This window comes from Caloenas nicobarica, chromosome 37, assembly GCF_036013445.1.
Source record: "Caloenas nicobarica isolate bCalNic1 chromosome 37, bCalNic1.hap1, whole genome shotgun sequence".
Lineage (NCBI taxonomy): Eukaryota > Metazoa > Chordata > Aves > Columbiformes > Columbidae > Caloenas > Caloenas nicobarica.
In genome coordinates, this window is record NC_088281.1 from 479,592 (window position 1) to 506,976 (window position 27,385).

At 62.5% G+C, this 27,385-nt stretch overlaps 2 protein-coding genes and 1 pseudogene across 5 annotated transcripts; all 3 read left to right on the forward strand.

Moving 5' to 3' along the window:
- Positions 1–1,924: 1,924 nt before the first annotated feature.
- EIF3K (eukaryotic translation initiation factor 3 subunit K) lies at positions 1,925–4,705 on the forward strand. Its single transcript, XM_065655192.1, has 8 exons — positions 1,925–2,042; positions 2,926–3,024; positions 3,468–3,588; positions 3,858–3,932; positions 4,046–4,112; positions 4,232–4,309; positions 4,402–4,527; positions 4,610–4,705. Exons 1-8 carry the CDS (start codon positions 1,984–1,986, stop codon positions 4,639–4,641), a joined length of 657 nt encoding a protein of 218 aa, XP_065511264.1. The 5' UTR covers positions 1,925–1,983; the 3' UTR covers positions 4,642–4,705.
- A 713-nt stretch (positions 4,706–5,418) lies between these two features.
- Positions 5,419–27,269, forward strand: ACTN4 (actinin alpha 4). 4 transcript variants are annotated; one of them, XM_065655168.1, is made up of 22 exons: positions 5,419–5,615; positions 10,659–10,773; positions 10,967–11,086; positions 11,996–12,082; positions 13,507–13,594; positions 13,914–13,992; positions 14,129–14,210; positions 14,420–14,536; positions 14,895–14,983; positions 16,227–16,319; positions 16,409–16,639; positions 16,821–16,968; positions 19,193–19,343; positions 20,634–20,742; positions 21,566–21,706; positions 22,428–22,610; positions 22,775–22,909; positions 23,662–23,841; positions 24,372–24,518; positions 25,042–25,122; positions 25,461–25,619; positions 26,671–27,269. In XM_065655168.1, the coding sequence occupies exons 1-22, from the start codon at positions 5,475–5,477 to the stop codon at positions 26,827–26,829; spliced, it is 2,835 nt and encodes a 944-aa protein (XP_065511240.1). In that variant the 5' UTR covers positions 5,419–5,474; the 3' UTR covers positions 26,830–27,269. The 4 variants fall into 4 exon arrangements, with proteins under 4 accessions (XP_065511240.1, XP_065511237.1, XP_065511238.1 ...); XM_065655165.1 differs by lacking the exon at positions 14,895–14,983 and having other exon boundaries at positions 14,420–14,505; XM_065655166.1 differs by lacking the exon at positions 14,420–14,536 and having other exon boundaries at positions 14,898–14,983.
- Positions 23,244–23,362, forward strand: LOC136001173 (5S ribosomal RNA; annotated as a pseudogene).
- Positions 27,270–27,385: the final 116 nt, after the last annotated feature.

A 27,385-nucleotide genomic window follows, 5' to 3' on the forward strand; every position in this document is an offset into this window, starting at 1 on the left:
AGTATGACCCAGTCTGTCCCAGTATGGCCCAGTCCATCCCAGTGTGATCCCTCTTTAACTCCCAGTATGACCCAGTCCGTCCCAGTATGACCCAGTCCGTCCCAGTATGACCCAGTCTGTCCCAGTAAGACTCAGTCCATCCCAGTATGACCCAGTCCGTCCCAGTATGACCCAGTCCGTCCCAGTGTGATCCCTCTTTAACTCCCAGTATGACCCAGTCCGTCCCAGTATGACCCAGTCTGTCCCAGTAAGACTCAGTCCATCCCAGTATGACCCAGTCCGTCCCAGTATGACCCAGTCCATCCCAGTGTGATCCCTCTTTAACTCCCAGTATGACCCAGTCCGTCCCAGTGTGATCCCTCTATAACTCCCAGTATGGCCCCATCTAACCCAGTATGACCCAGTCCATCCCAGTATGACCCAGTCCGTCCCAGTGTGATCCCTCTTTAACTCCCAGTACGGCCCCGTCTATCCCAGTATGACCCAGTCCATCCCAGTATGACCCAGTCCGTCCCAGTATGACCCAGTCCGTCCCAGTGTGATCCCTCTATAACTCCCAGTATGGCCCCATCTAACCCAGTATGACCCAGTCCATCCCAGTATGACCCAGTCCATCCCCGTGTGATCCCTCTTTAACTCCCAGTATGACCCAGTCCGTCCCAGTATGACCCAGTCCGTCCCAGTATGACCTAGTCCATCCCAGTGTAATCCCTCTTTAACTCCCAGTATGACCCAGTCCGTCCCAGTATGACCCAGACCATCCCAGTGTGATCCCTCTTTAACTCCCAGTATGGCCCCATCCATCCCAGTACAGCCCCGTCTATCCCAGTATGACCCAGTCCATCCCAGTATGACCCAGTCCATCCCAGTATGACCCAGTCCATCCCAGTATGGTCCATCTTTAACTCCCAGTACAGCCCTGTCCATCCCAGTACAGCCCAGTCCATCCCAGTATGGCCCCGTCTATCCCAGTACGGCCCAGTCCATCCCAGTATGGCCCTGTCTATCCCAGTACAGCCCAGTCCATCCCAGTATGGCCCCGTCTATCCCAGTACGGCCCAGTCCATCCCAGTGTGTCCCCCTTTCCCCCCCAGTCCCACCCAGTTTGCTCCCCCTGCAGTGTGGGTGCGGTTCGGACTAACGGCGGCCCCAGTTCGCCCCAGTTTGGGCCCAGTTTGCCCAGTTCAGCCCAGTTTGGGCCCAGTTCAGCCCAGTTTGGGCCCAGTTCAGCCCAGTTTGGGCCCTGTTTGCCCCAGTTCGCCTCATTTTGCCCCAGTTCGCCCCAGTTTGGGCCCAGTTGGGGCACAGTTTGGCCCAGTTGGGGCACAGTTCGGCCCAGTTCAGCCCAGTTTGCCCCAGTTTGGGCCCAGTTCACCCCACTTCAGCCCAGTTCGCCCCAGTTTGGGCCCAGTTTGCCCAGTTCAGCCCAGTTCGGCCCAGTTGGCCCCAGTTCAGCCCAGTTTGGGCCCAGTTCAGCCCCAGTTTGGGCCCAGTTCAGCCCCAGTTTGGCCCAGTTCGGGCCCTGTTTGCCCCAGTTCGCCTCATTTTGCCCCAGTTCGCCCCAGTTTGGGCCCAGTTGGGGCACAGTTTGGCCCAGTTCGCCCCAGTTTAGCCCAGTTTGGGCCCAGTTCGCCCCAGTTTGGGCCCAGTTTGCTCCAGTTTGCCCCAGTTTGGGCCCAGTTCGCCCCAGTTCAGCCCAGTTCGCCCCAGTTCAGCCCAGTTTGGGCCCAGTTCGCCCCAGTTGGGCCCAGGCCGCACCCGCGGCGGGAAATGGCCGCGCACTCGGTGGGCGTGGCCTCGCTCTGTGGGCGTGGCCTGCTCGTGTGGGCGGGGCCAAGGGGTATAACCCGCCTCCGCGCGGCCCCCCCCCGGGTCCTCCACCGTCCCGTCATGCCCGGCGAGCGCCCACGGCGGAAGCGGAAGTTGCCCCGGCCGCCGGAACCCGCCGCCGCGCTTCCTTCTCTTCCGGCGGCACCGCGAGTCATGGCGCTGTTCGAGCAGATGCGGGCGAACGTGGGGAAATTGCTGCGGGGCATCGACCGGTACCGGCGCCGGGGAGCCCCGGGAGGGGCGGGGGACATCGGCCGGAGCCGGCGGGGGGAGCCGCGGGGCGGCGGGGCCTCGGGGGGGCAGCGGTACCGGGGTGGGGCCCGCGCGGAGGGTGGGATGTGGGGATCCATCCGTGTTTAGAGCCTGGGGGGGTCTGTGGAGAGCTTGGGGGGGTCTGTGGGGACCCCACAATGTTTAGAATTGGGGGGGGGTCTGTGGAGAACTTGGGGGGGTCTGTGGGGACCCCTCAGTGTTTAGAACTTGGGGGGGTCTGTGGGGACCCCTTAGTATTTAGAACTTGGGGGGGTCTGTGGAGAACTTGGGGGGGTCTGTGGGGACCCCTCAGTGTTTAGAATTGGGGGGCGGGGGGGGTCTGTGGGGACCTCTCAGTGTTTAGAACTTGGGGGCGTCTGTGGGGACCCCTTAGTATTTAGAACTTGGGGGGGTCTGTGGAGAACTTGGGGGGGTCTGTGGGGACCCCTCAGTGTTTAGAATTGGGGGGCGGGGGGGGTCTGTGGGGACCTCTCAGTGTTTAGAACTTGGGGGCGTCTGTGGGGACCCATTAGTGTTTAGAACTTTGGGGGGGTCTGTGGAGAACTTGGGGGGGTCTGTGGGGACCCCCCAGTGTTTAGAATTGGGGGGGGGGGTCTGTGGGACCCCTCAGCGTTTAGAACCTGGGGGGGGGGGTGGTCTGTGGGGACCCTTAAATGTTTAGAACTTGGGGGTGTCTGTGGGGACCCTCACTGTTTAGAATTTGGGGGGGGGTCTGTGGGGACCCCTCAGTGTTTAGAACCTGGGAGGGGGGTCTGTGGGGTGTGGGGGTGGCGGGGGCCTCGGTACCGGGGCGGTAACGGAGGGTTCCGCCCCCCCCCGCAGGTACAACCCCGAGAACTTGGCCACGCTGGAGCGCTACGTGGAGACGCAGGCCAAGGAGAACGCGTACGACCTGGAGGCCAACCTGGCCGTGCTGAAGCTGTGAGTGCGGCTGGGGGGGGCCCAATGCCCCCTGGTCCCCTCTGTCCCCCTCTGTGTCCCCCTCCCATCCCCACCCCGTCCCCTCTGTGTCCCCCTCCCATCCCCACCCCGTCCCCTCTGTGTCTCCCTCCCATCCCCGTCCCCTCTGTGTCCCCCTCCCATCCCCACCCAGTCCCCTCTGTGTCCTCCCCCCTCCATGTCTGAGGTCCCCTCTGTCCCCCCACCCCTCCCCTTGGTCCCCTCTGTCCCCCCCCCAGCCCCTGAGGTCCCGTGTCCCCCCCACCTTGCCCAACCCCGTTCCCTTGGTTCCCTCTGTCCCCCGCCCCGTCCCTGAGGTCCTACATGTCCCCCCCATCCCCTCGGTTCCCTCTGTCCCCCCCGGCGAGGTCCCTTGTCCCCGATGTCCCCTCTGCCCCCCAGCACCGTCCCGTCTCCCCGCGCAGGTACCAGTTCAACCCGGCGTTTTTCCAGACCACGGTCACGGCCCAGATCCTGCTCAAGGCTCTGACCAACCTCCCGCACACCGACTTCACCCTCTGCAAGTGCATGATCGACCAGGCCCACGTATCCACCCCACACTGCGGGGGCCGGGAGGGATTTTGGGGAACCCCCCCCAGCCCCTGACCACCCTCAGCCCCCTCTCCCCACATGTCGTGGGGCGACACATGGCAGCTTTGCCTTGCGGGACCCCTCGTCATCTACCTGTTTGCTTGGAGACCCAGATTTAGGGGGCTTGGGGGGGCTGGTTTTGGGGAGCATTTAGGGGGCCTGGTTTTGGGGAGCATTTAGAGGGCCCCTCTCTCCATGTTTCCCTTGACGCCCCCTGGCCTCAGCAGGAGGAAAGACCCATCAGGCAGATCCTGTATTTGGGAGAACTGTTGGAGACCTGCCACTTCCAGTCCTTCTGGGTGAGTCCTGCCCCAGGGGGGGCACCCCAAATGCAGGCAGCACCGGGGGGGCTCCCCAGCCCTCGTTATCCATCCGCCCGAGGGTGTTAATGACCCCCCCTCCTCCTCCGCAGCAAGCTCTGGATGAGAACATGGAGCTGCTGGACGGGATCACCGGCTTCGAGGACTCCGTGAGGAAATGTGAGGGTGCTCGGTGGGGAGTTTGGGGGGGCTGTGGGGAGTTTGGGGGGCTGTGGGGAGCCTGGGGGGTGCAGGGGGCAGCAGCTGACTTGGGGGGGGGGGGGGGTCTCGTTCCGCAGTCATCTGCCACGTGGTGGGAATCACCTACCAGCACATCGACCGCTGGCTGCTGGCCGAGATGTTGGGGGACCTCTCGGGTAAGTGAAAGCGAGCAGGAGGGTTTTGGGAGGGGTCGGGGGGTGGGACAGGGGCTGAACCCCCCCTGGTTTTCCCCCCCTATCCCCTCCAGAGGCTCAGCTGAAGGTCTGGATGAGCAAATACGGGTGGACGGAGCCGGAGCCCGGGCGCATCTTCATCTGCAACCAGGAGGAGAGCATCAAGCCCAAGAACATCGTGGAGAAGATCGACTTCGACAGTGGGTGTTGGGGGGCGGGGAGCCCCCCCAGCCCCAGGGAGCCCCCCAAGACCCCCTCCTCACCTTCCTCCTTCTTCTGCAGGTGTCTCCACCATCATGGCCTCGTCCCTATGATCCTGTGTTTTATCGTTCCCCCCACTTTTAACTCGGGGCTCCGCCAGTAAAGGAGAAGCCTCCACAGTGCTGTTGTCATTTGGGGGGGCAGGGGTGTCTTTGGAGTTTGGGGATGGGCTGGGGGATCCCTGGACCCGGGGGGACACTTTTGGGGGGTCCTTGGAGCTTTGCAGGGGGATCTGGGGGTGACCCTTTGCCCAGATGCAGTTTGGCCCCTCTTAGGTTTGGGGAACACGGGGTGGGGGGGGTGCAGCACCTTCCCTCCTGCAGGGGGCAGCTCCCTCGGGAGGCCACGCCCCCTTCACGGCAGCCACGCCCATTTCTCCGTGGCCACGCCCAGCTCATGTATATTGATACACTGGGGGGGTGGGTGGGGTCTGCACCGTTATGGGGGTGAGCTCATGAATATTAAGTGGAGAGCGCGGTGGGCGTGTCTTCTGGCGGTGGGTGGGGCCTGTGGGGGCGTGTCCGGCGGTGAGCGGGCCCATGGAAGTGCAGGGGGCGTGTCCGGCGGTGGGCGGGCCTATGGGAGCGCGGGGGCGTGTCTGGCAGTGGGCGGGCCTATAGGAGCGCGGGGGCGTGTCTTATGGCGGTGGGCGGGCCTATGGGAGCGCGGGGGCGTGTCTTATGGCGGTGGGCGGGCCTATGGGAGCCCGGGGCGTGTCTTATGGCGGTGGGCGGGCCTATGGGAGCGCGGGGGCGTGTCTTACGGCGGTGGGCGGGGCGCGGGGGCGTGCCCGGGCGTGGCGCTCTGCGCCTGCGCAGTGCGGGGGGCGCGGGCGGCGGGGCGGCGGCGGCGGCAGCAGCAGCGGAGCGATCGCGATCGCGGCGCCATGGTGGATTATCACAGCGCCGGGCAGCCCTACCCCTACGGCGGGAACGGGCCCGGCCACAACGGCGACTACATGGCCCAGGAGGACGACTGGGACCGCGACCTCCTGCTCGACCCCGCCTGGGAGAAGCAGCAGCGCAAGGTGGGCCCGGGGCGGGGGGTCCTGAGGCGGCTGGGCCTGGAGGGACCACTGAGCCTTCAGGCCCTGGGGGCGGCCTGGGGGGAGCCCTGAGGCGGCAGGGCCGGGCCGGGGGGGTCTTGTGGGGCCTGAGGGGGCTCTCAGTGTTTAGAACTTGGAGGGGGGTCTGTGGGGATCCCTCAGTGTTTGGAATTTGGGGGGGGGGTCTGTGGAGACCCCTCAGTGTTTAGAACTTGGAGGGGTCTGTGGGGACTCCTCAGTGTTTGGAACATGGCGGGGTCTGTGGAGAATCTGAGGGGGTCTGTGGGGACCCCTCAGTATTTGGAACCTGGGCGAGGGGGGTCTGTGGGGACCCCTCAGTGTTTGGAACATGGCGGGGTCTGTGGAGAATCTGAGGGGGTCTGTGGGGACCCCTCAGTGTTTAGAACCTGGGGGGGTCTGTGGAGAATCTGGGGGGGTCTGTGGGGACCCCTCAGTGTTTAGAACTTGGGGGGGGGGTCTGTGGGGACCCCTCAGTGTTTGGAACCTGGCAGGGGGTCTGTGGGACCCCTCAGTGTTTAGAACCTGGGGGGTGGTCTGTGGGACCCCTCAGTGTTTAGAACCTGGGGGGGTCTGTGGAGAATCTGGGGGGGTCTGTGGGAATCTCTCCGTGTTTAGAACCTGGGGGGGGGGCGGTCTGTGGGGACCCCTCAGTGTTTGGAACTTGGGGGGGTCTGTGGGGATCCCTTAGTGTTTAGATCCTGGGGGGGGGGGTCTGTGGGGGCCCCTGACGGGGCCACCTACTCTGGGCAGAGATGAGGGGTCCGGGGGGGTCTCTGGGGTGCATTAGGGTCTGGGGGACCCATAGAGGGGCCTTTCCCGGGGTGTGGGGGGGGACACAGCGGGGTGATTGGATGGGGGTCCTTGTGACCTGGGTGCTGCAGCCCCATGGTAGGAAATGGGGGTGCTGGGGGGAGACACCCCAAGGGGTCACTGGGGTCCTGGGGCTCCTGCTGGGGAACGACTTGGGGGGGCTGGGGAACGACTTGGGAGGCTGAGTGGACTTGGGGGGGCTGGGGAACGACTTGGGGGGCTGGGGAACGACTTGGGGGGCTGGGTGGACTTGGTGGAGCTGGGGAGGGACTTGGGGGGGCTGAGTGGACTTGGTGGAGCTGGGGAGGGACTTGGGGGGCTGACACAGCCAACCCAGCTCTGCAGGGTGATGCTCCTTTGCTGGCGGGGGGGGGGCCGCAGAGCTTTGGGAATCCCCCCCCCGTCCCCCTCTTTACAGATGGGGCGCAGCCGTGGGGCGGGCTGGCGCCGAAGCGTCCGGATCCGCTCCCTGGGCCAGGAACGGGGAAATACGGGAGGAGAAAAAGGGCGGCGGGGTGGGGCAGGGCGAAGGGCGCCAGCCCCGCTGACAAGTGACAATACGGGGGGGGGGTGTCCCCGTGCGCCGCACCCCGAACCCCGACACCTTCCGTCATCGCGCGGCGGCGCAACCCCCGGCCCCTCCGCCCTTTGGTTAATCATTGCGGAGTGTTCCCAGCGGGCTGGTGGCGTTTAATTACCTTAATTAGCGGCGGTTGGCCGGAGCAGGGGAGGCCGAAGGGCAGAGCCCCCCGCTCCCCGGGTCACCCCGCCGGTATGAACCGAGCGCTGGGCTCCCGTCGCCATAGTTACGCCGGGTTCGTTTGATTTCAAATCACGGCGGAATTTTGGGGGAGATTTGGCCGGAACGCGCCGTTTTGGTTCCGGTTTTAAGGAGCTTTGGGGTCCCTTGGCCCCCGTTTCAGCCTCACGTGGGGAAGGGGGCTCCAAATCCCGCGATTTTCGGTCCTGCGGTCGGGACGCCCCCGGCCTCGTTAACCCGGGGCGGCTAATTAGCCGGGAAACCCCGCGTTGAAGCGTCTCCCGGCTCCGTCCTCCCTTTCCCCGGTGACTTCGCCTCCGCGGCGGCTTCTTCGTCGCCTCCTCCTCCTCCTCCAGCACCAACAACTTCAGGAATCTGGGGGTTCGGCCGCCCCGAAAACACCAGGACGAGCCTCAAAATCGGCCCTGACCCGCGGAGGACGCGTTGGAAACGGCTCCGGAAGGACGAGTTTTTGCGTTAATTAACATTTTCGGAGCAACTCTCCGTCGTTTCGCCCTCGGGAGGAGCTGCTGGTGGTTTGAACGTCCCCCTGCTTGGCCCGCGGTTGGTTTTAGAGGCGAATTTAAAGCCTTAAGTGGCCAAAAAGGAGGCGACCGAGGCCTCGTCTTTATTTCTGTGGGGGCGCGGAGCTCCCCGGGGTTTCTGCTCTGGAATCCCAGTTATGCGGCCGGAGCAGCGGGGGCACGTCCGTCCTTCCTGCCGCCCGCGTCCGTCCTTCCCGCTGCCAAAAAAAACCCGGAAAAAAGGCAAATTGCCGCCTTAAATAGACGCGCGCGCGCTCCTGCCCAAAGAACTCGCTGAGAATCCGGTGGCCCCGAGGGCGATAACGAACCCGGGCGTTAATTACCCGAGTCTGCGACGGGATAGAAGATCGAGACGCTCGTCCCGGGGGCCGGGTGCGTTTTCTTCCCGTGTTTTAAGCCCCTTTTTGGCCATCCCGAGTCTTTTTTTTCCCACAAATAATCTGCCTCCGTAATCCCGTCGAGGCAATTTTTCAATCCCGGGTTGGCAGGTTAATTTACCTCCTCGTTAACGCGCCATAAATGGGGAATAATCGGAGGCGCCAAATACTTTTTCGGGGTGTGTCTTCGTCCCCAGCTCCTCATCCTCCCAACCCTGACTCACCTGCGCCCTTATCTCCCCAAAAACCACTCCCAGCCCTGCGGCAAGAGCTGTTTTCCCTCTTTTTCACCCCAAAAACCCCCTCGGGAACGGGCTGCTGCTCTTTGCCCGCTCCCGATTTAGCTGTTTTCTCCCCAAACGGCCAAACCCGGGGCCAAATAAGGGCAAAGAATGAGGAGAATCCGCGGGCTCCGGCCCGGCCGCTTAACGAGGCCCCGTCTAACGAAGGAACGAGGATGGAGACGCCGCTCCGGAGAGAAAAAACCCTCATTTCTCCCCATTTTTATCCATTTCTTTTTCCTTCTCCTCCCCAAAATGCCAAGCGGCTTGGTAATGAACAATCCCGTTAATTACCGGCCGGGTCCCTCGGGGATTCTGGTTTTTTTTGCAGAGTTTTTATTTAAGTCTCCGCGACATCCCAAGGCCGTAATTTGGATTAATTTGCAGCGCGGGGGCGACTTCCTGCCCTAACGAGCCGCTCGTTAGCGGCCCTAATGAAGGGGCCCCCCCAAGTCCACGGGCCGCGTGTTTTTTTCCCTAAACCCCACGAAACGAGCCCAAAAAGCAGCGAGGGTTCCGCTTGTACCCGCGCAATCGGGGTCGCGGAAAAGCTCTCGATTCCGTAAAGCTCAAAACACTTTAAAAAGCATTTAAAAAAAAAAAGTGATTCCGCTCGGTTTCTAAACCCAGACGCTTATTTGTTTTTATTTTTAGGACGGATTCTCGTCGCCGGTGATTTAATGGAAAAAACCCCCGTCGGGTTCTGTGCCCGCCCCCGAATAAACAACCGTGGGTTGTGCCCGGGACGGCGCGAGGATTCCGGGCAGGTTTTGGGGCTAAAGTCCAAATTTGCCTTAAAAGGAAGGAAAACGCCCAAAATCCAACGGGATCCCTCCCGGTGCCGCCTCCCCCTGCCTTTAGGAACCCGGTTTTGGGGTTAAATCGCTGGATTTGTGCAGCCGAACCCCCCGAATTTGGGGAGGGAAAAGCACCGTTTTGCTGGGCACGTTTTGCGGTGATTTGGGGAAAAACGGGTGGAAACGGATCCCCCGTCCCCAGGGTGGGGTTTTCGGGGTGTCCCCCCCCCGAAAGGCGCCATTAACACAATGCCTGGAAAGCGCTTTTTTCCTATTTCGTTCCGCGGGAAGGAAATTCCAGCGGCGTGCGCGGAATCGCCGCCTTGATCCCCGACGCGTCGCGGGGGGGGAAAAAGAATCCATGGAGAAAAATAAAATGCATCATTTTCTCGCGGAAACGAGGAGTTTTGGGCGAGCTCGGTGGGTTTTTGTCGCTCTCTGCGACTATTTTTAACTGTTGGGAAGCGGGGCCAGGATTTTGCGGGGGGGAATTGGGCCGATTGAAGGTTTTTAATGTGGCGGCGCGCTCGCGAAACCGGAGCCGAGTCACTCCCGACGTCCGGCAGACACACGGTGACGGCGCTCGGGCTCCGTTTTCAGCTGATTTCTCCCCAAAACGAGCTCCCATCAGTGCCAATGCCCAGCGCAGACACGTGGTGATGGTGACAGCGCTCGGGCTCCGTTTTCAGCTGATTTCTCCCCAAAACGAGCTCCCATCGGTGCCAGCGCCCAGCACAGACACGTGGTGACGGTGGCAGCGCTCGGGCTCCGTTTTCAGCTGATTTCTCCCCAAAACGAGCTCCCATCAGTGCCAATGCCCGGCGCAGACACGTGGTGATGGTGACAGCGCTCGGGCTCCGTTTTCAGCTGATTTCTCCCCAAAACGAGCTCCTGTCGGCACCAACACCCTTTTTTTTGCCTGCCTGGCTCCGGTAGGGGGCACATCCGCATCCCGCGGGGTTTATTTTACCTAAAATCCTGCCCTAAAACCATCTTTGGGGCCGGAGCGACCTCTGCACGGGGCTTTGCCCTATGAGACGGGCTGAAATTCGCTTCCCAGCCTGGGCCGGGTTTAACCAAACCCGGCTTAAGTTTTATTTCCCCCACCAAAGCGAGGTGCTTGCAGCTCCGAGCGCGAATCCCTCTTTGCTTTTTTCATTGCGGCAAAACCTGCGATTTCAGCAGCGGGAAATACCCTCTCGGCGCATCGTTCCCCTTGCAAACTGGGAGCACTGGGAGCCGGCAGCGCCTTTACTGGGGGTGAATTCCTCTCGTCGTTCCGCATCCCGCAGCCCCCGCGCTGGAATTTGCTCCGTTTGCGCTTCGTTCTTGACCTTCGCTGGCAAATATTTGCGGCCGAACGGCCCCGGGTTACGGCGGGGGGGTGGAAAACAGGGCGGAAAACCCTTTTTCTTGACGCATTTTCGCCCGCAGACGTTCACGGCGTGGTGCAACTCGCACCTGCGCAAGGCCGGGACGCAGATCGAGAACATCGACGAGGATTTCCGCGACGGCCTCAAGCTCATGCTGCTCCTGGAGGTGATCTCAGGTCGGTCCTGCTCCCCGAAATCCCTTTATAAAACGGCGTTTTGGGCCGGTGGCGCGTTTTTCGGGGTTTTTATTGACACCCGAACCCACCTCCGGGGACGGTTTTGCAGCTTCTCCTCCAAACCCGCTGCCTCCTCCCGTTTTAATTCCGCTTTTAACCTTAAACTTTAACCCCGCCGGTTTCTCCTTCCCAGGGGAGCGATTGCCAAAACCCGAGCGGGGCAAGATGCGAGTGCACAAAATCAACAACGTGAACAAAGCGCTGGATTTCATCGCCAGTAAAGGCGTCAAACTGGTGTCCATCGGAGCCGAAGGTGGGTGCGCGTTTGGCGACCGTGACGCGTCCCCCGCATCTTGGAGCTCGAAGGTCACGGGCGGCTGTTAATTCGGGGAATTCTCAAGGCGCGAGCCCCGATGAAAACCTCGAGAAAAGGCAAATATTTGCGCCCGCGTCGTTGCGGCTCTTTCCATCCCTTTGGGCCTCGCCGCGGTTTAAAAAACCCCGAATTCCCCCCCGTTAGCGGAGGATTTTTGATTTCCCTCGCGGGGCAGCTCGGTTCGAGCTATCCCCTTAAAACAACGACGCGCTCGAGCAGAGCGGAGAACAGACCCGACCGTGCGGCGGGATAAAGAGAAGGGGGTTAAAATCCAGATTTAACCCTCACCCCGAGGCCCCCGTGCTGCCCGGGGGGGACCCCGATATGTGTTTTCCCCCCCGGTTTGGCAGCGGCTCCCCTTGCAGAGCCAGTTCGGGGCCGGCGGCTCCGTCAAGGGCCCGTCTTTGAAGTCCCGTCGGCCGGGGGAGGTTCCCGAAACCGGAGCGTGTCCCGACTTGGTGCCGCGTTCAACCGGGCGACGCGAGGGTGCGGTGGGGGTTACAACACCCCAGAGGCTCCCGCGCCGAGTTCTCCCCCCCCAAAATAACGCGCGCCGGAGGCCGCTCGAGGGGTGGGAAGCGACGGCGACGCCGCCCTTGGGAAAAGCTGTGCTTGGAACCGATTTTGAGGACGGTTCCGGGCGTTTTCGGCCGCAAAGGGCACGTGGCGAGGAGCCCGCGCGTCAGACGTGTTCTGCGATCGTCTCTGATGGTGCAGCGAGGCCCGAGCGTGGGGCAGGATGGGAGGAACCCCAAAAACCTCCTGCCCGTTCCTGCGCACCCGGAGGCAAAACCGGCAGCGTTTAGCGGGGAACCCAGGCCAGATTTTGCCCTTTTTGGCTTTCAGAGATCGTCGACGGCAACGCCAAGATGACGCTGGGCATGATCTGGACCATCATCCTCCGCTTCGCCATCCAGGACATCTCGGTGGAAGGTGAGGGACGGGGACGCGAGGGACGGGGACACGGGGACACGAGGGATGGGGACACGAGGGATGGGGACACGAGGGATGGGGACACGAGGGATGGGGACACAAGGACAGGAGAACAGGGACACGAGGGACGGGGACACGGGGACGGGGGCACAAGGGACAGGGACACAAGGACAGGAGGACAGGAGGACGGGGACACAAGGACAAGAGGACGGGGACACAAGGACACAAGGACGGGGACACAAGGACAAGAGGATGGGGACACGGGGACACAAGGATGGGGACACAAAGGACGGGGATACGGGGACATGAGGGATGGAGACACAAGGACAGGAGAACAGGGACACGAGGGACGGGGACGGGGGCACGAGGGACAGGGACACAAGGACAGGAGGACAGGAGGACGGGGACACAAGGACAAGAGGACGGGGACACAGGGACACAAGGACGGGGACACAAGGACAAGAGGATGGGGACACGGGGACACAAGGATGGGGACACAAAGGACGGGGACACAAGGACAGGAGAACAGGGACACGAGGGACGGGGACATGGGGACGGGGGCACGAGGGACAGGGACACAAGGACAGGAGGACGGGGACACAAGGACAAGAGGACGGGGACACAGGGACACAAGGACGGGGACACAAGGACAAGAGGATGGGGACACAGGGACACAAGGACGGGGACACAAGGACAAGAGGATGGGGACACGGGGACACAAAGGATGGGGACACAAAGGACGGGGACACAAGGACAGGAGAACGGGGACACGAGGGACGGGGACACGGGGACGGGGGCACGAGGGACAGGGACACAAGGACAGGAGGACGGGGACACAAGGACAGGAGGACGGGGACACAAGGACACAAGGACAGGGACACAAGGACAAGAGGATGGGGACACAAAGGACGGGGACACAAGGACAGGAGAACGGGGACACGAGGGACGGGGTCACGGGGACGGGGGCACGAGGGACAGGGACACAAGGACAGAAGGACAGGAGGACGGGGACACGGGGACACAAGGACGGGGACACAAGGACAAGAGGATGGGGACACGGGGACACAAGGATGGGGGCACAAAGGATGGGGACACAAGGACAGGAGAACAGGGACACGAGGGACGGGGACACGAGGACAGCGACATGGGGACGGGGACATGGGAACACAAGGACAGGGAGAAGGGGACACGAGGGACGGGGACATGAGGGATGAGGACACAAGGGCCGGGGACACGAGGGATGAGGACACAAGGGCCAGGGACACGAGGGACAGGGACACGGGGACAGCGACACGAGCTATGAGGACATGAGAACGGGGACACGAGGGACAGGGACACGGGGACGGGGACACGAGGGATGAGGACACAAGGGCCAGCGCCGCGGGCACCGGCTGCACCAGTTGATCCCGCGCGTCCCCTCGCAGAGACCTCGGCCAAGGAGGGTTTGCTGCTCTGGTGCCAGAGGAAAACGGCTCCTTACAAAAACGTCAACGTCCAGAACTTCCACATCAGGTCAGAAATCCCGCCTGGGAGGGAACATTCAGCGGCGAAACTTTGGGCACGGCCGGGAGGGCAAAACGCGGCTCCTGCTGCTTTTATCCTTTTATTTGCCGCGTTACGCCTGAAATATCCACCCCTTGTCCAGAGGAGGGTGATTCCCAGGGTCTGGGGCAGATACACGACGCGTCTGGCCCGTTTCCTTTAAATTAGGGAGTTTTCCCGGGTTGGAGGAAGACGCACGATGCGTTTTGGCCCTTTTCCTTCAAAGCGGGGGATCCGAGGGCTGTCGGGGGACCCGTGTGCGTGTCTCACTGTCCGTCCCCTCCCGCAGCTGGAAGGACGGTCTCGCCTTCAACGCCCTGATCCACAGACACCGGCCGGAGCTCATCGAGTACGACAAGCTCAGGAAGGTAAAACCGCGCGCTCTCGTTTCTGCTGCTTTTCTCTACGAGCCGACTGGCAGCGCGGCTGTTTTGTCCGTCCATCCGTCGATCCCCCCCGGGGCGGGCGTCCCCGCGGCTCCATCCGCTCATCTCCCCTCTCCAGGATGACCCGGTGACGAATCTCAACAACGCTTTCGAGGTGGCCGAGAAGTACCTGGACATCCCCAAGATGCTGGATGCCGAGGGTGAGCGCGTGGCGCCGCGTCCGACGCCGCGGGGCCGTGTTTAACGCGCTTTTTTTTCCCCCCACCGCCCCCCCCCAGCCCCGTACAGGTGTATCCGTCTGGTTTTTAAGAGCCGCCGCTCGGTGGGATTCCAGCCCAAAGAGGAGCCGGCTCCTCGGGGCGGCCGCCGCGTCCCCCGCCTCGCGCTAACCCGTGCCGTTCGCTTGCAGACATTGTCAACACCGCGCGCCCCGATGAGAAAGCCATCATGACCTATGTGTCCAGCTTCTACCACGCGTTCTCCGGGGCACAGAAGGTACCGCGGCCGCCGCCGCCTCGCCGCCGCCTTCGCACTCCGCTCACGCCTCTTCTCTTTGCAGACGGGCCGTTTTTTCTGTCTCTCCGGGCGACCCGGGAACCAGAACCTCAGCTTGTTCATACAGGGGTTTTATTTCTTAAAAAAAAAAAAAAGCCGAAAGCCGCTCGCCTTCCCCAAATCTAACACCGCGGGGCCGCGCGCCGGCAGGACCAGCCGGAGCCGCCGAGGCTTCATTTGGAGCTTCGTTATCGACCGGCCAAGCGCCGCGGCCGCCGTCGGCCCCTCAACCAGCTCTGGTTCGGCTCCCCGGCGCTCGCCGCCCTCCCGAGGGGGCCGCAGGGTCCCCCCGCCGCTCCTTCACCCTCTCTCCCCCCTCTCTCTCCGCGCAGATATCGTGGGCACGCTCAGGCCCGACGAAAAGGCCATCATGACATACGTGTCCTGCTTCTACCACGCTTTCTCGGGTGCGCAGAAGGTGAGCTTGGCTGGCTGGGGCTCTGCCGCTAACACACACACCCCCCCACCTTTTTCGGGGCTCCCCGCGGGCGCTTGCGCTTGCACGGCTTCTGGGAACCCCAGCGCTGGGACGGCTTGAGCTCCGCTTGGCTCGGGAGAGGCTTAAAGCTTGGCCTAAGGCTCCGGCGCCGGACGCGCCTTCCCAGGATTTTGTCGGCGTAGCGGGCAGGAGGCGACGCGGGTAAAACTCGGGGTGGTTTGGTTTGGTTTGGACCCGGGTTTCTGTTGCGTCTCCTCAGCCCGATCCGGGCTCGCCGGAGCTCGAGGCAGCGTCTAAAAGCAGCTTTTGGGGAGCGCAAGCTGAGCCCCTCGTTAGGGAGGCTCGTTAGGGTTGGGGACAGACCCGTCACCCCGGGGCGGGGGCTCCTGCTCCTTCCGAAACGCCGCGTTTTACACCCAAAACGGGGCGGATCGGGAGGGATTTGGGCAATAAATGAGCCTCTTGGCCAAGACACCAAAAGAAACTGGGAGAAACCGGGTCCGGACCCATCCCTGTGCGGTTCTGCTGTGCAGCGCTGCTTTGCGCGGCGCTTAATGACCATCGGGGTTAATTACCGCCTGTCTCGCCCCCCCAAGCCGCAGGAGGAGCCCGGCGTTCCCTCCCGTCCCTCCGCTTGGTTTTCTCCTTGTTAAAACCCATTTCTCCTCACTCCGTTCATTGATTTCGCTTGATCGACGTGTCTCGCCCCGCTTCCCTCCTGGTTTTGAGTTGGTTTCTTTCACTTTCCGCCCGCGGCGACTGGTTTTTCCTCTCCCCCGTCCTCCCCAGACCCTCTCCGCTCTCTCTGGCTCTCACCTCCTCCTCTTGGACTCTTTCTGTGCCGCCTCCCGAGGTACCTGATCCCCCCCCGCTCCTCTTTCCTGCCTCCTCATCCTCCCACAGAGGATCCGCCTTCACGGGCGAGCAGCGAACCCGCGGACGGTGCTTAGAAATGGGGGGAAAAAACCCCAAAAAAAAGAGCGCGGCGGGGGCTTTGCGCCCCGCGCAGAGAAACCCCCCGAGGGTTTTGCTCGTGGCGCCGGCTCGTTTTGGGGCCAAAACCACCGCGTTTGCCGTTTCCCCGGTAAGGTTTGACGCCGGGGAGCCCCCGAATCCCCGGCGGAACGGGGTGCCGGGCGGGGGGGACGCTCAGGTTTTGGGGTTCCCCGCTCTGAACCCCTCGCCTCGTCCCGCTCGTGTGTCCCCCCCACCCCATCCGCAGGCCGAGACGGCGGCGAATCGCATCTGCAAAGTGTTGGCCGTGAACCAGGAGAACGAGCACCTGATGGAGGACTACGAGAAGCTGGCGTCCGACGTAAGCCCCGGCCCCCCAAAAACCCCGCGTGTCCCCCAAACCCTGCGCGTGTCCCCCCCCATATTAAACCCCGTCCCCCCGCCACGCAGCTGCTGGAGTGGATCAAACGCACCATCCCCTGGCTGGAGGATCGCAGCCCCCAGAAAACCATCCCGGAGATGCAGCAGAAACTGGAGGATTTCCGCGACTACCGGCGCGTCCACAAACCGCCCAAGGTGCAGGAGAAGTGTCAGCTGGAGATCAACTTCAACACCCTGCAGACCAAGCTCCGGCTCAGCAACCGACCCGCCTTCATGCCTTCCGAGGGGAAAATGGTCTCGGTGAGCGGGTCTGGGGGTGCTGGGGTGGGGGGTCCCAATTCTTGCCGTTCTCCCAAAGGGGTTTTAGGGGCTTGATTCCTCTCCGAAACCTTGCGCCGACGGAAAACGCGGCCAAAACGGCTTGGTGGGGAGGGTGGCGATGGAGGAGCAGCCCAGCCCTGAGCGTCGTCCCCGTCCCCAGGACATCAACAACGGGTGGCAGCACCTGGAGCAGGCGGAGAAGGGCTACGAGGAATGGCTGCTGAACGAAATCCGGCGCCTGGAGCGGCTCGACCACCTGGCCGAGAAATTCCGGCAGAAAGCGTCGATCCACGAGGCCTGGACCGAAGGTGGCGGCGCCGGGGAGGGGAGACAAACCGGGGTCTTTGCTGCTGCCGCGGCGTTCGGGGGGGCGACAAACCCCCAGAGGCACCCGTTGGTGTTTCGGGGGGGTCCGGAGGGGTGGGAAGTGTTTGTTTGGGGTTGGTTTTGTGGCCACCCGTAGGGCAGGGGGCGGAGGTGACGGCGCTGTCCCCCGTTGGAGGGCGGTGAAAAGGGGCCTGGGGGCAGCAGGGTGAGCGTGAGCCAGCGCTGGGCCCTTGTCGCCCTGAGGTGATTTTAGTGGCATTTGGAGCCCTGAGGTGATTTTGGTGCCGCCATTTCGAGCCCTGAGGTGATTCTGGCGCCATTTTGAGCCTGAGGTGATTCTGGCGCCATTTTGAGCCTGAGGTGATTCTGGCGCCATTTTGAGCCTGAGGTGATTTTTGGGGCCATTTGGAGCCCTGAGGTGATTCTGGCGCCATTTTGAGCCTGAGGTGATTTTTGGGGCCATTTGGAGCCCTGAGGTGATTCTGGCGCCATTTTGAGCCCTGAGGTGATTTTTGGGGCCATTTGGAGCCCTGAGGTGATTCTGGTGCCATTTGGAGCCCTGAGGTGATTTTTGGGGCCATTTGGAGCCCTGAGGTGATTTTTGGGGCCATTTGGAGCCCTGAGGTGATTCTGGCGCCATTTTGAGCCTGAGGTGATTTTTGGGGCCATTTGGAGCCCTGAGGTGATTTTGGGGCCATTTTGGGCCCTGAGGTGATTCTGGCGCCATTTTGACCCTGAGGTGATTTAGGGGCCATTTGGAGCCCTGAGGTGATTTTTGGGGCCATTTGGAGCCCTGAGGTGATTCTGGCGCCATTTTGAGCCCTGAGGTGATTTTTGGGGCCATTTGGAGCCCTGAGGTGATTCTGGCGCCATTTGGAGCCCTGAGGTGATTCTGGCGCCATTTCAAGCCCTGAGGTGATTCTAGTGCTGCCATTTGGAGCCCTGAGGTGATTTTGGGGCCATTTTGACCCTGAGGTGATTTTGGGGCCATTTGGAGCCCTGAGGTGATTCTGGTGCCACTTTGAGCTGATCTTAGAATCGTTTCAATTGGGAGAGACCCTCAGGATCATTGAGTCCAACTGTAACCCAACTCCAGCACTAACCCACGTCCCTAAACCTCGTCTCAACGCCTTTTAAACCCCTCCAGCAATGGCGACTCCCCCGCTGCCCTGGGCAGCCTGTTCCAACACCCGACAGCCCTTTTTGTGAAGAAATCGCCCCAAATTTCCAACCTCAACCTCCCCTGGCGCAACTTGAGGCCATCTCGGTGCCCCCGGGGCCATTTTGACCCTGAGGTGATTCTGGTGCCATTTTGGCCCTGAGGAGATTTTAGTGACATTTGGAGCCCTGAGGAGATTCTGGGGCCACTTTGAGCCCTGAGGTGATTTTAGTGACATTTGGAGCCCTGAGGAGATTCTGGGGCCACTTTGAGCCCTGAGGTGATTTTAGCGACATTTTGGCCCTGAGGAGATTTTAGTGACATTTTGACCCTGAGGTGATTTTGGTGCCACTTTGAGCCCTGAGGTGATTTTGGCGCCATTTCGACCCTGAGGTGATTTGGGGCCATTTTGAGCCCTGAGATGATTCTGGTGCCATTTTGACCCTGAGGTGATTTGGGGCCATTTTGGGCCCTGAGGAGATTCTGGCGCCATTTTGATCCCTGAGGTGATTTTTGTGCCATTCTGAGGCAGTTTGGGGGTCTCTCCCTTGTTCTCCTCCCCTCTGCTCTGCCCTGGTGAGGCCGCATCTGGAATATTGTGTCCAGTTCTGGCCCCTCAGTGCAAGGACAGGGAACTGCTGGGAGCCCAGCGCAGCCACGAAGATGCTGGAGGGAGTGGAGCAGCTCCCGTGTGGGGAACGGCTGAGGAGCTGGGGCTCTGAGCTGGAGGAGAGGAGACTGAGGGCTGACTCATAATGGGGATCAATATGGCAAGGGGCAGTGCCAGGAGGATGGAGCCAGGCTCTTCTGGGTGACAACCAGTGACAGGCCAAGGGGCAGTGGGTGCAAACTGGAACACAGGAGGTTCCGCTTGAACAGGAGAAGAAACTTGTTCGCGGTGAGGGTGCCAGAGCCTGGCCCAGGCTGCCCAGGGAGGCTGTGGAGTCTCCTTCTCTGCAGACATTCCAGCCCGCCTGGTTCTGTGTAAGCTCAGACGATGTTTCGAGGTCAGTCCAACCCCCGCCGTTCTGTGGTTGTGTCCCCAGGCAAGGAGGCCCTGCTGAGGCAGAAGGACTACGAGACCGCCACGCTCTCCGACATCAAGGCCCTCATCAGGAAGCACGAGGCCTTCGAGAGCGACCTGGCCGCGCACCAGGACCGCGTGGAGCAGATCGCGGCCATCGCGCAGGAGCTCAAGTACGGCCCTGGACACCCCTGGACGGCCCCGGACACCCCCAGATACCTCAGGATACCCCCAGACACCCCCAAGCACCCCAGAACACCCCCAAACACCCTTGGACACCCCAGACACCCCAGGACACCCTCAAACACCTTCAGACACCCCTAAAACACCCCTGGACACTGCAGGCCACCCCAGACACCCCCAAAGCACCCCAGGACACCCCAGGACACCCCTGGACACCCCCAAGCACCCCTGGACACCCCCAAAACACCTCCAGACACCCCAGGACACCCCCAAACACCTTCGGACACCCCAGGACACCCCCAGACACCCCAGGACACCCCCAAAACAGCCCCAGACACCCCAGGACACCCTCACACACCCCAGGACACCCCCAAACACCCTTGGACACCCCAGGACACCCCCCAAACACCCCCAGATACCCCAGGACACTCCCAAACACCTTTGGACACCCCCAGACACCCCCAAAACAGCCCCGGACACCCCAGGACACCCCAGACCACCCCCAAAACAGCCCCCGACACCCCAGGACACCCTCACACACCCCAGGACACCCCCAAACACCCTTGGACACCCCAGGACACCCCCCAAACACCCCCAAACACCTTCGGACACCCCCAAACACCTTCGGACACCCCCAGACACCCCAGGACACCCCAGACCACCCCCAAACACCCCCGGACACCCCAGGACACCCCCAGACGCCCCAGGACACTCCCAAACACCCCTGGACACCCCAGGACACCCCCAGACGCCCCAGGACACCCCCAAAACACCGCAGACACTGCAGGCCACCCCAAAACAGCGGCGGGCAGCCCAGGCCACCCCGCGCTCCCCGCGCACCCCCCGTGTCGGGGCTCCCGGCACAGCCACCGCAGACAGAGCCCCATTGTTCTGCCGTCCCTGGCCCCGCCGCCAGAACACCGTCGTCGGCAAGCAGCCCGGGCAGCGCCCCACGCCTTCTCCTTTTCATTTTTTCCCCTCCCCAGCCAGATAAACCCGCGCACAATTAGTACACGCGGCCGTCAATGGGGCCCTCATTCCTTCGATAACCGGGAAACGGGGACAAACGCGGCGAGATCCCGGTCGCGCTGGGTTTTCGTGCGACTTCACCAGTTCCGAAAGCCACGGGGAGATGGGAGCAGCGTTTTGGGGGAGCTTTGCCCGTCCCCAAGCGGCTCTTGGGGTCCCCTCCAGCCCCCCCCGACCTCCGCGTCCCCTCCCCGCGTCCCCAATTCCTGCATCGCCGCCGGCGCCCTCACCCCGCGGCGTTTATTTTAAAGTGAGCTGGATTACTACGACTCGCCCAGCGTCAACGCGCGGTGCCAGAAGATCTGCGACCAGTGGGACGTGCTGGGCTCCCTGACCCACAGCAGGAGGGAAGCGCTGGAGGTGAGCGGAGGGGACGGAGGGGGCGCGGAAGGGATGGAGGGGACGGAGGGGACGCGGAAGGGACGGAGGGGACGCGGAGGGGACGGAGGGGATGCGGAGGGGACGGAGGGGATGCGGAGGGGACGCGGAAGGGACAGCGGGGACACGGAGGGGACGGCGGGGACGTGGCGGGGACACGGAGGGGACGGCGAGGACGTGGAGGGGACGTGGAAGGGACGGAGGGGATGCAGAGGGGATGGAGGGGACGCAGAAGGGACAGAGGGGACGCGGAAGGGACGGAGGGGATGCGGAGGGGATGGAGGGGACGGCGGGGACGCAGAGGGGATGCGGAAGGGACAGAGGTGATGCGGCGGGGACACAGCGGGGACGCGGAGGGGACGGCGGGGACGCGGAAGGGACGGCGGGGACACAGAGGGGACGGCGGGGACACGGAGGGGACGGCGGGGACGCGGAGGGGACGCGGAAGGGATGGCGGGGACGCGGAGGGGACGGCGGGGACGCGGAAGGGACGGCGGGGACGCGGAGGGGACGGCGGGGACGCGGAAGGGACGGCGGGGACGCGGAAGGGACAGCGGGGACGCGGCGGGGACGCGGAAGGGACGGCGGGGACACGGAGGGGACGGCGGGGACGTGGAAGGGACGACAGGGACATGGCAGGGACACGGCGGGGACGCGGAGGGGACGGTGGGGACACGGCGGGGACGCAGAAGGGACGGCGGGGACACGGCGGGGACGCGGAGGGGACGCGGAAGGGACGGCGGGGACGCGGAGGGGACGCAGCCGCCGCGGGTCCCACTGCTCCTGACGCCTCCCGCCCGCGCAGAAAACGGAGAAGCAGCTGGAGACCATCGACGAACTGCACCTGGAATACGCCAAGCGGGCGGCTCCCTTCAACAACTGGATGGAGAGTGCCATGGAGGACCTGCAGGACATGTTCATCGTGCACACCATCGAGGAGATCGAGGTGAGGAGCATGGGCCGGGGCCCTGCGCCCTTCAGCCCCCGCCCCGGGATGTTTCCACGTGGATTTGGGGCCGTTCTTAGATGTTTTGAGATGTTTTTTTCAAGCCGAGCCTCGTTGATGGTTATTGATATATAAAGGGGGAGTGTCAGGAGGATGGAGCCAGGCTCTTCTCGGTGACAACCAGTGACAGGCCAAGGGGCAGTGGGTGCAAACTGGAACACAGGAGGTTCCGCTTGAATATGAGAAGAAACTTCTTCCCAGTGAGGGTGACAGAGGATTGGACTGAGTGATATTTGAGGTCTTTTCCAATCCCTGACGTTCTGTGATTCTGTGATTTTGTGGTACTGAGGGGCGACTCATAATGGTGATCAATATGGAAAGAGAGAGTGTCAGGAGGATGGAGCCATTGGGACAACCAGTGACAGGACAAGGGGCAATGGGTGCAAACTGGAACACAGGAGGTTCCACTTAGATATGAGAAGAAACTCCTTCGTGGTGAGGGTGCCAGAGCCTGGAACCCAGGGAGGTTGTGGAGTCTCTTCTCAAACCCGCCTGGTTCCTGTGGAACCTCCTCTGGGTGTTCCTGCTCCGGAACAGATGGTGTTTCGAGGTCCCTCCCGATCCCTGACATTGATTCTGTGATCTGCGAGGTCCAGGGAGCTTCTCTGGGTGCATGGGGGGGCCGAGCTGCTGTGAACCCCCCCTGGTCCCATCTCCCCAGGGCCTCATCGCCGCCCACGACCAGTTCAAGTCCACGCTGCCCGATGCCGACAAGGAGCGCGAGGCCATCCTGGGCATCCAGCGCGAAGCGCAGCGCATCGCCGACCTGCACGGCATCAAGCTCTCCAGGAGCAACCCCTACACCTCCGTCACCCCCCAGCTCATCAACTCCAAGTGGGAGCGGGTACGCGACCCCCCCCCAGGCCCTTCGTTAGCACGACGGGATCAGCTGCGGCTCCTCCACCGCTGTTGTGCTGTGGCTCTCCCAAGTTTCTCCCGGCTTTCCCAGCCCCGTCGATCCCCGTGGGATCCCCACGGGCACCCGGACCCATCCCGTTGTCCCCGCAGGTGCAGCAGCTGGTCCCCAAGCGGGACCACGCGCTGCTGGAGGAGCAGAGCAAGCAGCAATCCAACGAGCACCTCCGGCGGCAGTTCGCCAGCCAGGCCAACGTGGTGGGGCCCTGGATCCAGACCAAGATGGAGGTGAGCCCCCCGCCCCGGGGTCGCTTGCCCAAAGGAAAGGACAGAAAAAGGCAAAACCGTCGAGCAGAGCAGCCCAGGGCTCGCGGGGGTGCGAGGAGCAGCCTCAGCACCTCGGGGTGCTGCGCCCACCCTCACCCGGACCCCCGGGGTGATGTGTGGCCAGCACTGGCCCTGGTGGCCAGGAAGGCCAATGGGACCTGGGGGGGATTAGAAGGAGGGTGGTCAGTAGGTCCAGAGGGGTTCTCCTCCACTCTACTCTGCCCTTGAAAAATGGGTTTAGTTCAGATACTATCAGGATATACTTGGGGAACACATATATATACATGCATGTAATATATACAGCCATAGCACCCTGAGAACACCTGATCTCGTCTGATCTTGGAAGCTAAGCAGGGTCGGGCCCGGTTAGTGCTTGGATGGGAGACCAGCTGGGAACACTGGGTGCTGTGGGCTGAGCCAGCACTGGGCCCTTGTGGCCAGGAAGGCCGATGGGACCTGGGGGGTTTAGAAGGAGGGTGGTCAGTAGATTGAGAGAGGTTCTCCTGCCCCTCTGCTCTGCCCTGGTGAGACCACATCTGGCCCAGGCTGCCCAGGGAGGCTGTGGAGTCTCCTCCTCTGCAGACATTCAAACCCGCCTGGTTCTGTGTAACCTCATCTGGCTGTTCCTGCTCCGGAACAGATGAGCTTTTGAGGTCTCTTCCGATCCCTGACATTCTGTGATTCTGTGGGGTTTTTTTTGTCCCGATCCCCAGGAAATCGGGCGCATCTCCATCGAGCTGCACGGGACGCTGGAGGACCAGCTGGAGCAGCTCAAGCAGTATGAGCGGCGCATCGTGGAGTACAAACCCAACCTGGACCTGCTGGAGCAGCAGCACCAGCTCATCCAGGAGGCCCTGATCTTCGACAACAAGCACACTAACTACACCATGGAGGTGGGCAGGGGGCTGAGCTGCGCTTTGGGGAGCCCCCCGGGGGGTTTGGGGACACCCAAAGGTGCCCTGTCCCACCCCCTTGGTGCGGGGGGTGTTTCGGGTATCACCCGTTGCCGGGGTCCCACTCCCTCCTGTGGGTTTGGGGCACACCCAGGGGTTTGGGGACACCCAAAGGTGCCCTGTGCCACCCCTTTGGCCCGCAGGGTGTTGGAGTGTCACCTGTCTCCAGGTTCCGCTCCCTCCTGTGGGTTTGGGGCACATCCAGGGGTTTGGGGACACCCCCTTGGCACAGGGGGTGTTGGGGTGTCACCGGGGTTCTGCTCCCTCCCACGGGTGTTGGGGTGCACCCAGAGGGGTCGGCAACCCCCAGAAGCGCCTTTGTCCCCCCCAACTTTGGAGCCAGGGTGTCACCAGCAGCCGCGTCCCCGCCCACCCTGAGGCAGAGTGACCGTGGAACGGCGGCGCGGGGGGGTTGGACGTGGGGGTGTCCCCTCGCGAGAGGGCGTCCCCTCACCCCGGTGTCCCCCCAGCACGTCCGCGTGGGCTGGGAGCAGCTCCTCACCACCATCGCCCGCACCATCAACGAGGTGGAGAACCAGATCCTGACGCGCGACGCCAAGGGCATCAGTCAGGAGCAGCTGCAGGAGTTCCGCGCCTCCTTCAACCACTTCGACAAGGTACCGGGGGGGGCACCCGAACCGCGGAGGGGGCGCTGGGGGACCAACCCGCGGCCCCCCTAAGTTCCTGCAGCTCCTTCGGGGGGCGGCAGCAAAATTCCGCTCATGGGTCCCACTAACGGGGTCTCTTTGCCACCGTGTGTCTCTTTGCCCCCCTGTGTGTCCCTGACCCCCCAATGTGTCCCTGACCCCCCAATGTGTCCCTGACCCCCCCCGTGTGTCTCTCACCCCCACATGTGTCCTTGGACCCCCCCATGTGTCTCTCTGCCCCCCCTATTTGTCCCTGACCCCATATGCGTCTCTCACCCCCCCATTGTGTCTCACTGCCCCCCACATGTACCTCTGCCCCCACATGTCTCTGACCCCCCCCACGTGTCTCTGACCCCCCCCACGTGTCTCTGACCCCCATGTGTCTCTCGCCCCCCCCCATGTGTCTCTCGCCCCCCCATGTGTCTCTGCCCCCCCCGTGTGTCTCTCGCCCCCCCGTGTGTCTCTGCCCCCCCGTGTGTCTCTGCCCCCTCAGGACCACGGGGGGGCCCTGGGCCCCGAGGAGTTCAAGGCCTGTCTGATCAGCCTGGGCTACGACGTGGAGAACGACCGGCAGGTACCGACCCCCCTTCGCTCTTCCTCCCGCACCCTCCTCCTCCTCTCCTCCGCGTTCTGTCCCCTCTAACCCATCTCTGCCTCTCTCTCCTTCCTCTCCCTCTTCCTCCTCGCTCTGCATGCGCCGCCGCTCTCCCTCCTCTCCCTCCTCCTCCTCCTCCCCGGCGCAGAAACGGGGGGGCAGCGACGCCGACGGCCGCGCCGGATCCAGCCTGGTAACGCTCGCCGCTGGTTTTCACCGCTTTTATCTCCCGTTTCCGCCTCCTTTTTGTCGCCGCCAAGCTCTGGCGGGAGCGATGCCGGGGCAGGGGGGGTCTCACCGCGTCCCCGTCCCCTCAGGGTGACGCCGAGTTCAGCCGCATCATGAGCCTGGTGGACCCGAACGGCAGCGGCAGCGTCACCTTCCAGGCGTTCATCGACTTCATGTCGCGGGAGACCACGGACACGGACACGGCCGACCAGGTCATCGCCTCCTTCCGCGTGCTGGCGGGGGACAAGGTGCGTCCAGGGGGGACGTGGGGACCCCCGAGCGCTGGTTTCTCCCCAACTGCTTGGGTGAGGGGATAGAGCGACTGTCACCCCGTTTGCTGGTGATACCAAACTGGGAGGAGCGGCTGACACTGGGAGGCTGCGCTGCCATCCGGAGACCTGGGCAGGCTGGGGAGAAAAATTTAATGAAATAGAACAAGTGTAGAGTGTTGCATCTGGGCAGGAACAACCCCGGGTTCCGGTATAAGTTGGGGAACGAGCTGTTGGAGAGCAGTGAAAAGGGACCCGGGGGTCCTGGGGACAGCAGGGTGACCATGGGCCAGCATTGGGCCCTTGCGGCCAGGAAGGGCAATGGGACCTGGGGGGATTAGAAGGGAGGTGGTCAGTAGGTCAGAGAGGTTCTCCTGCCCCTCTACTCTGCCCTTGAAAAAAGGGTTTGGTTCAGATACTATCAGGATATACTTGGGGAACATATATGTATATTTATAATATATACAACTATGGCACCCTGAGAATGCCCAATCTGGGAAGCTAAGCAGGGTCGGGCCCGGTTAGTGCTTGGATGGGGGACCAGCTGGGAACACGGGGTGCTGTGGGCTGGGCCAGCACTGGATCCTGATCTCAGAAGCTAAGCAGGGTCGGGCCCGGTTAGTGCTTGGATGGGAGACCAGCGGGGAACACGGGGTGCTGTGGGCTGGGCCAGCGCTGGATCCTGATCTCGGAAGCTAAGCAGGGTCGGGCCCGGTTAGTGCTTGGATGGGAGACCAGCTGGGAACACGGGGTGCTGTGGGCTGAGCCAGCACTGGGCCCTTGTGGCCAACGGGACCTGGGGGGATTAGAAGGGGGTGGTCAGTAGGTCCAGAGGTTCTCCTGCCCCTCTGCTCTGCCCTGGTGGGACCACATCTGGCCCAGGCTGCCCAGGGAGGCTGTGGAGTCTCCTTCTCTCCAGACATTCAACCCCACCTGGTTCTGTGTAACCTCACCTGGGCGTTCGCGCTCCGGACCAGACGATCTTTTGAGATCCCTGCCGTTCCGTGACCGATTCTGTGCCGATTTGCAGAATTACATCACGGCGGAGGAGCTGCGGCGGGAGCTGCCCCCCGAGCAGGCCGAGTACTGCATCGCGCGCATGGCGCCGTACCGCGGCCCCGACGCCGGCCCCGCCGCCCTCGACTACAAATCCTTCTCCACCGCCCTCTACGGCGAGAGCGACCTCTGAGCACCCAAAACCCCGCGGATTCACCCCATTCCCGTCGCCCCGCCCGCGGGGTCTCTTCCTTCTTCCGCCCGGCGATCACGTCTTGCCCCCCGCCCCCCAACACACGCACCTATGCAAGGATTTATTTTTGGGTTGATTTCTGTCACTTTTCGGGGGGGGTGGTTTCTCACCTTTTCGGCGCTTTTCTCAGCGGGGGCGCCGCGGCAGCTTTGCCGCAGATGGTTTATTTTTTTGGTTTTAATAGAAACCCTTTCTATTTTTTCAAGTGACACCCAAAGTCGGTGCCCCCCGCCCCCCCCCCCTCTTTTTTCTGCCTTTTCCGGAGCAGAAAAATCCAAGAATAATCCAAAACGGGACCTTTGCGGAGGCAGCGCCGGCCCCTCTGCCCCCACATCCCCCGCCCCAACCTTGGAGCAGGTTTTTCTGAGGACCAAAAATCTTAAAGGAAAAAAAAAAAAAAAAAAAAATCTTAAAAAAAGCAAAAAAAGAAAAAGGCAAAAAAAAAAAAAAAAAAAAAAAGCCTGATCTTTGAAGATTTAAATGAAAACCGGAAAGT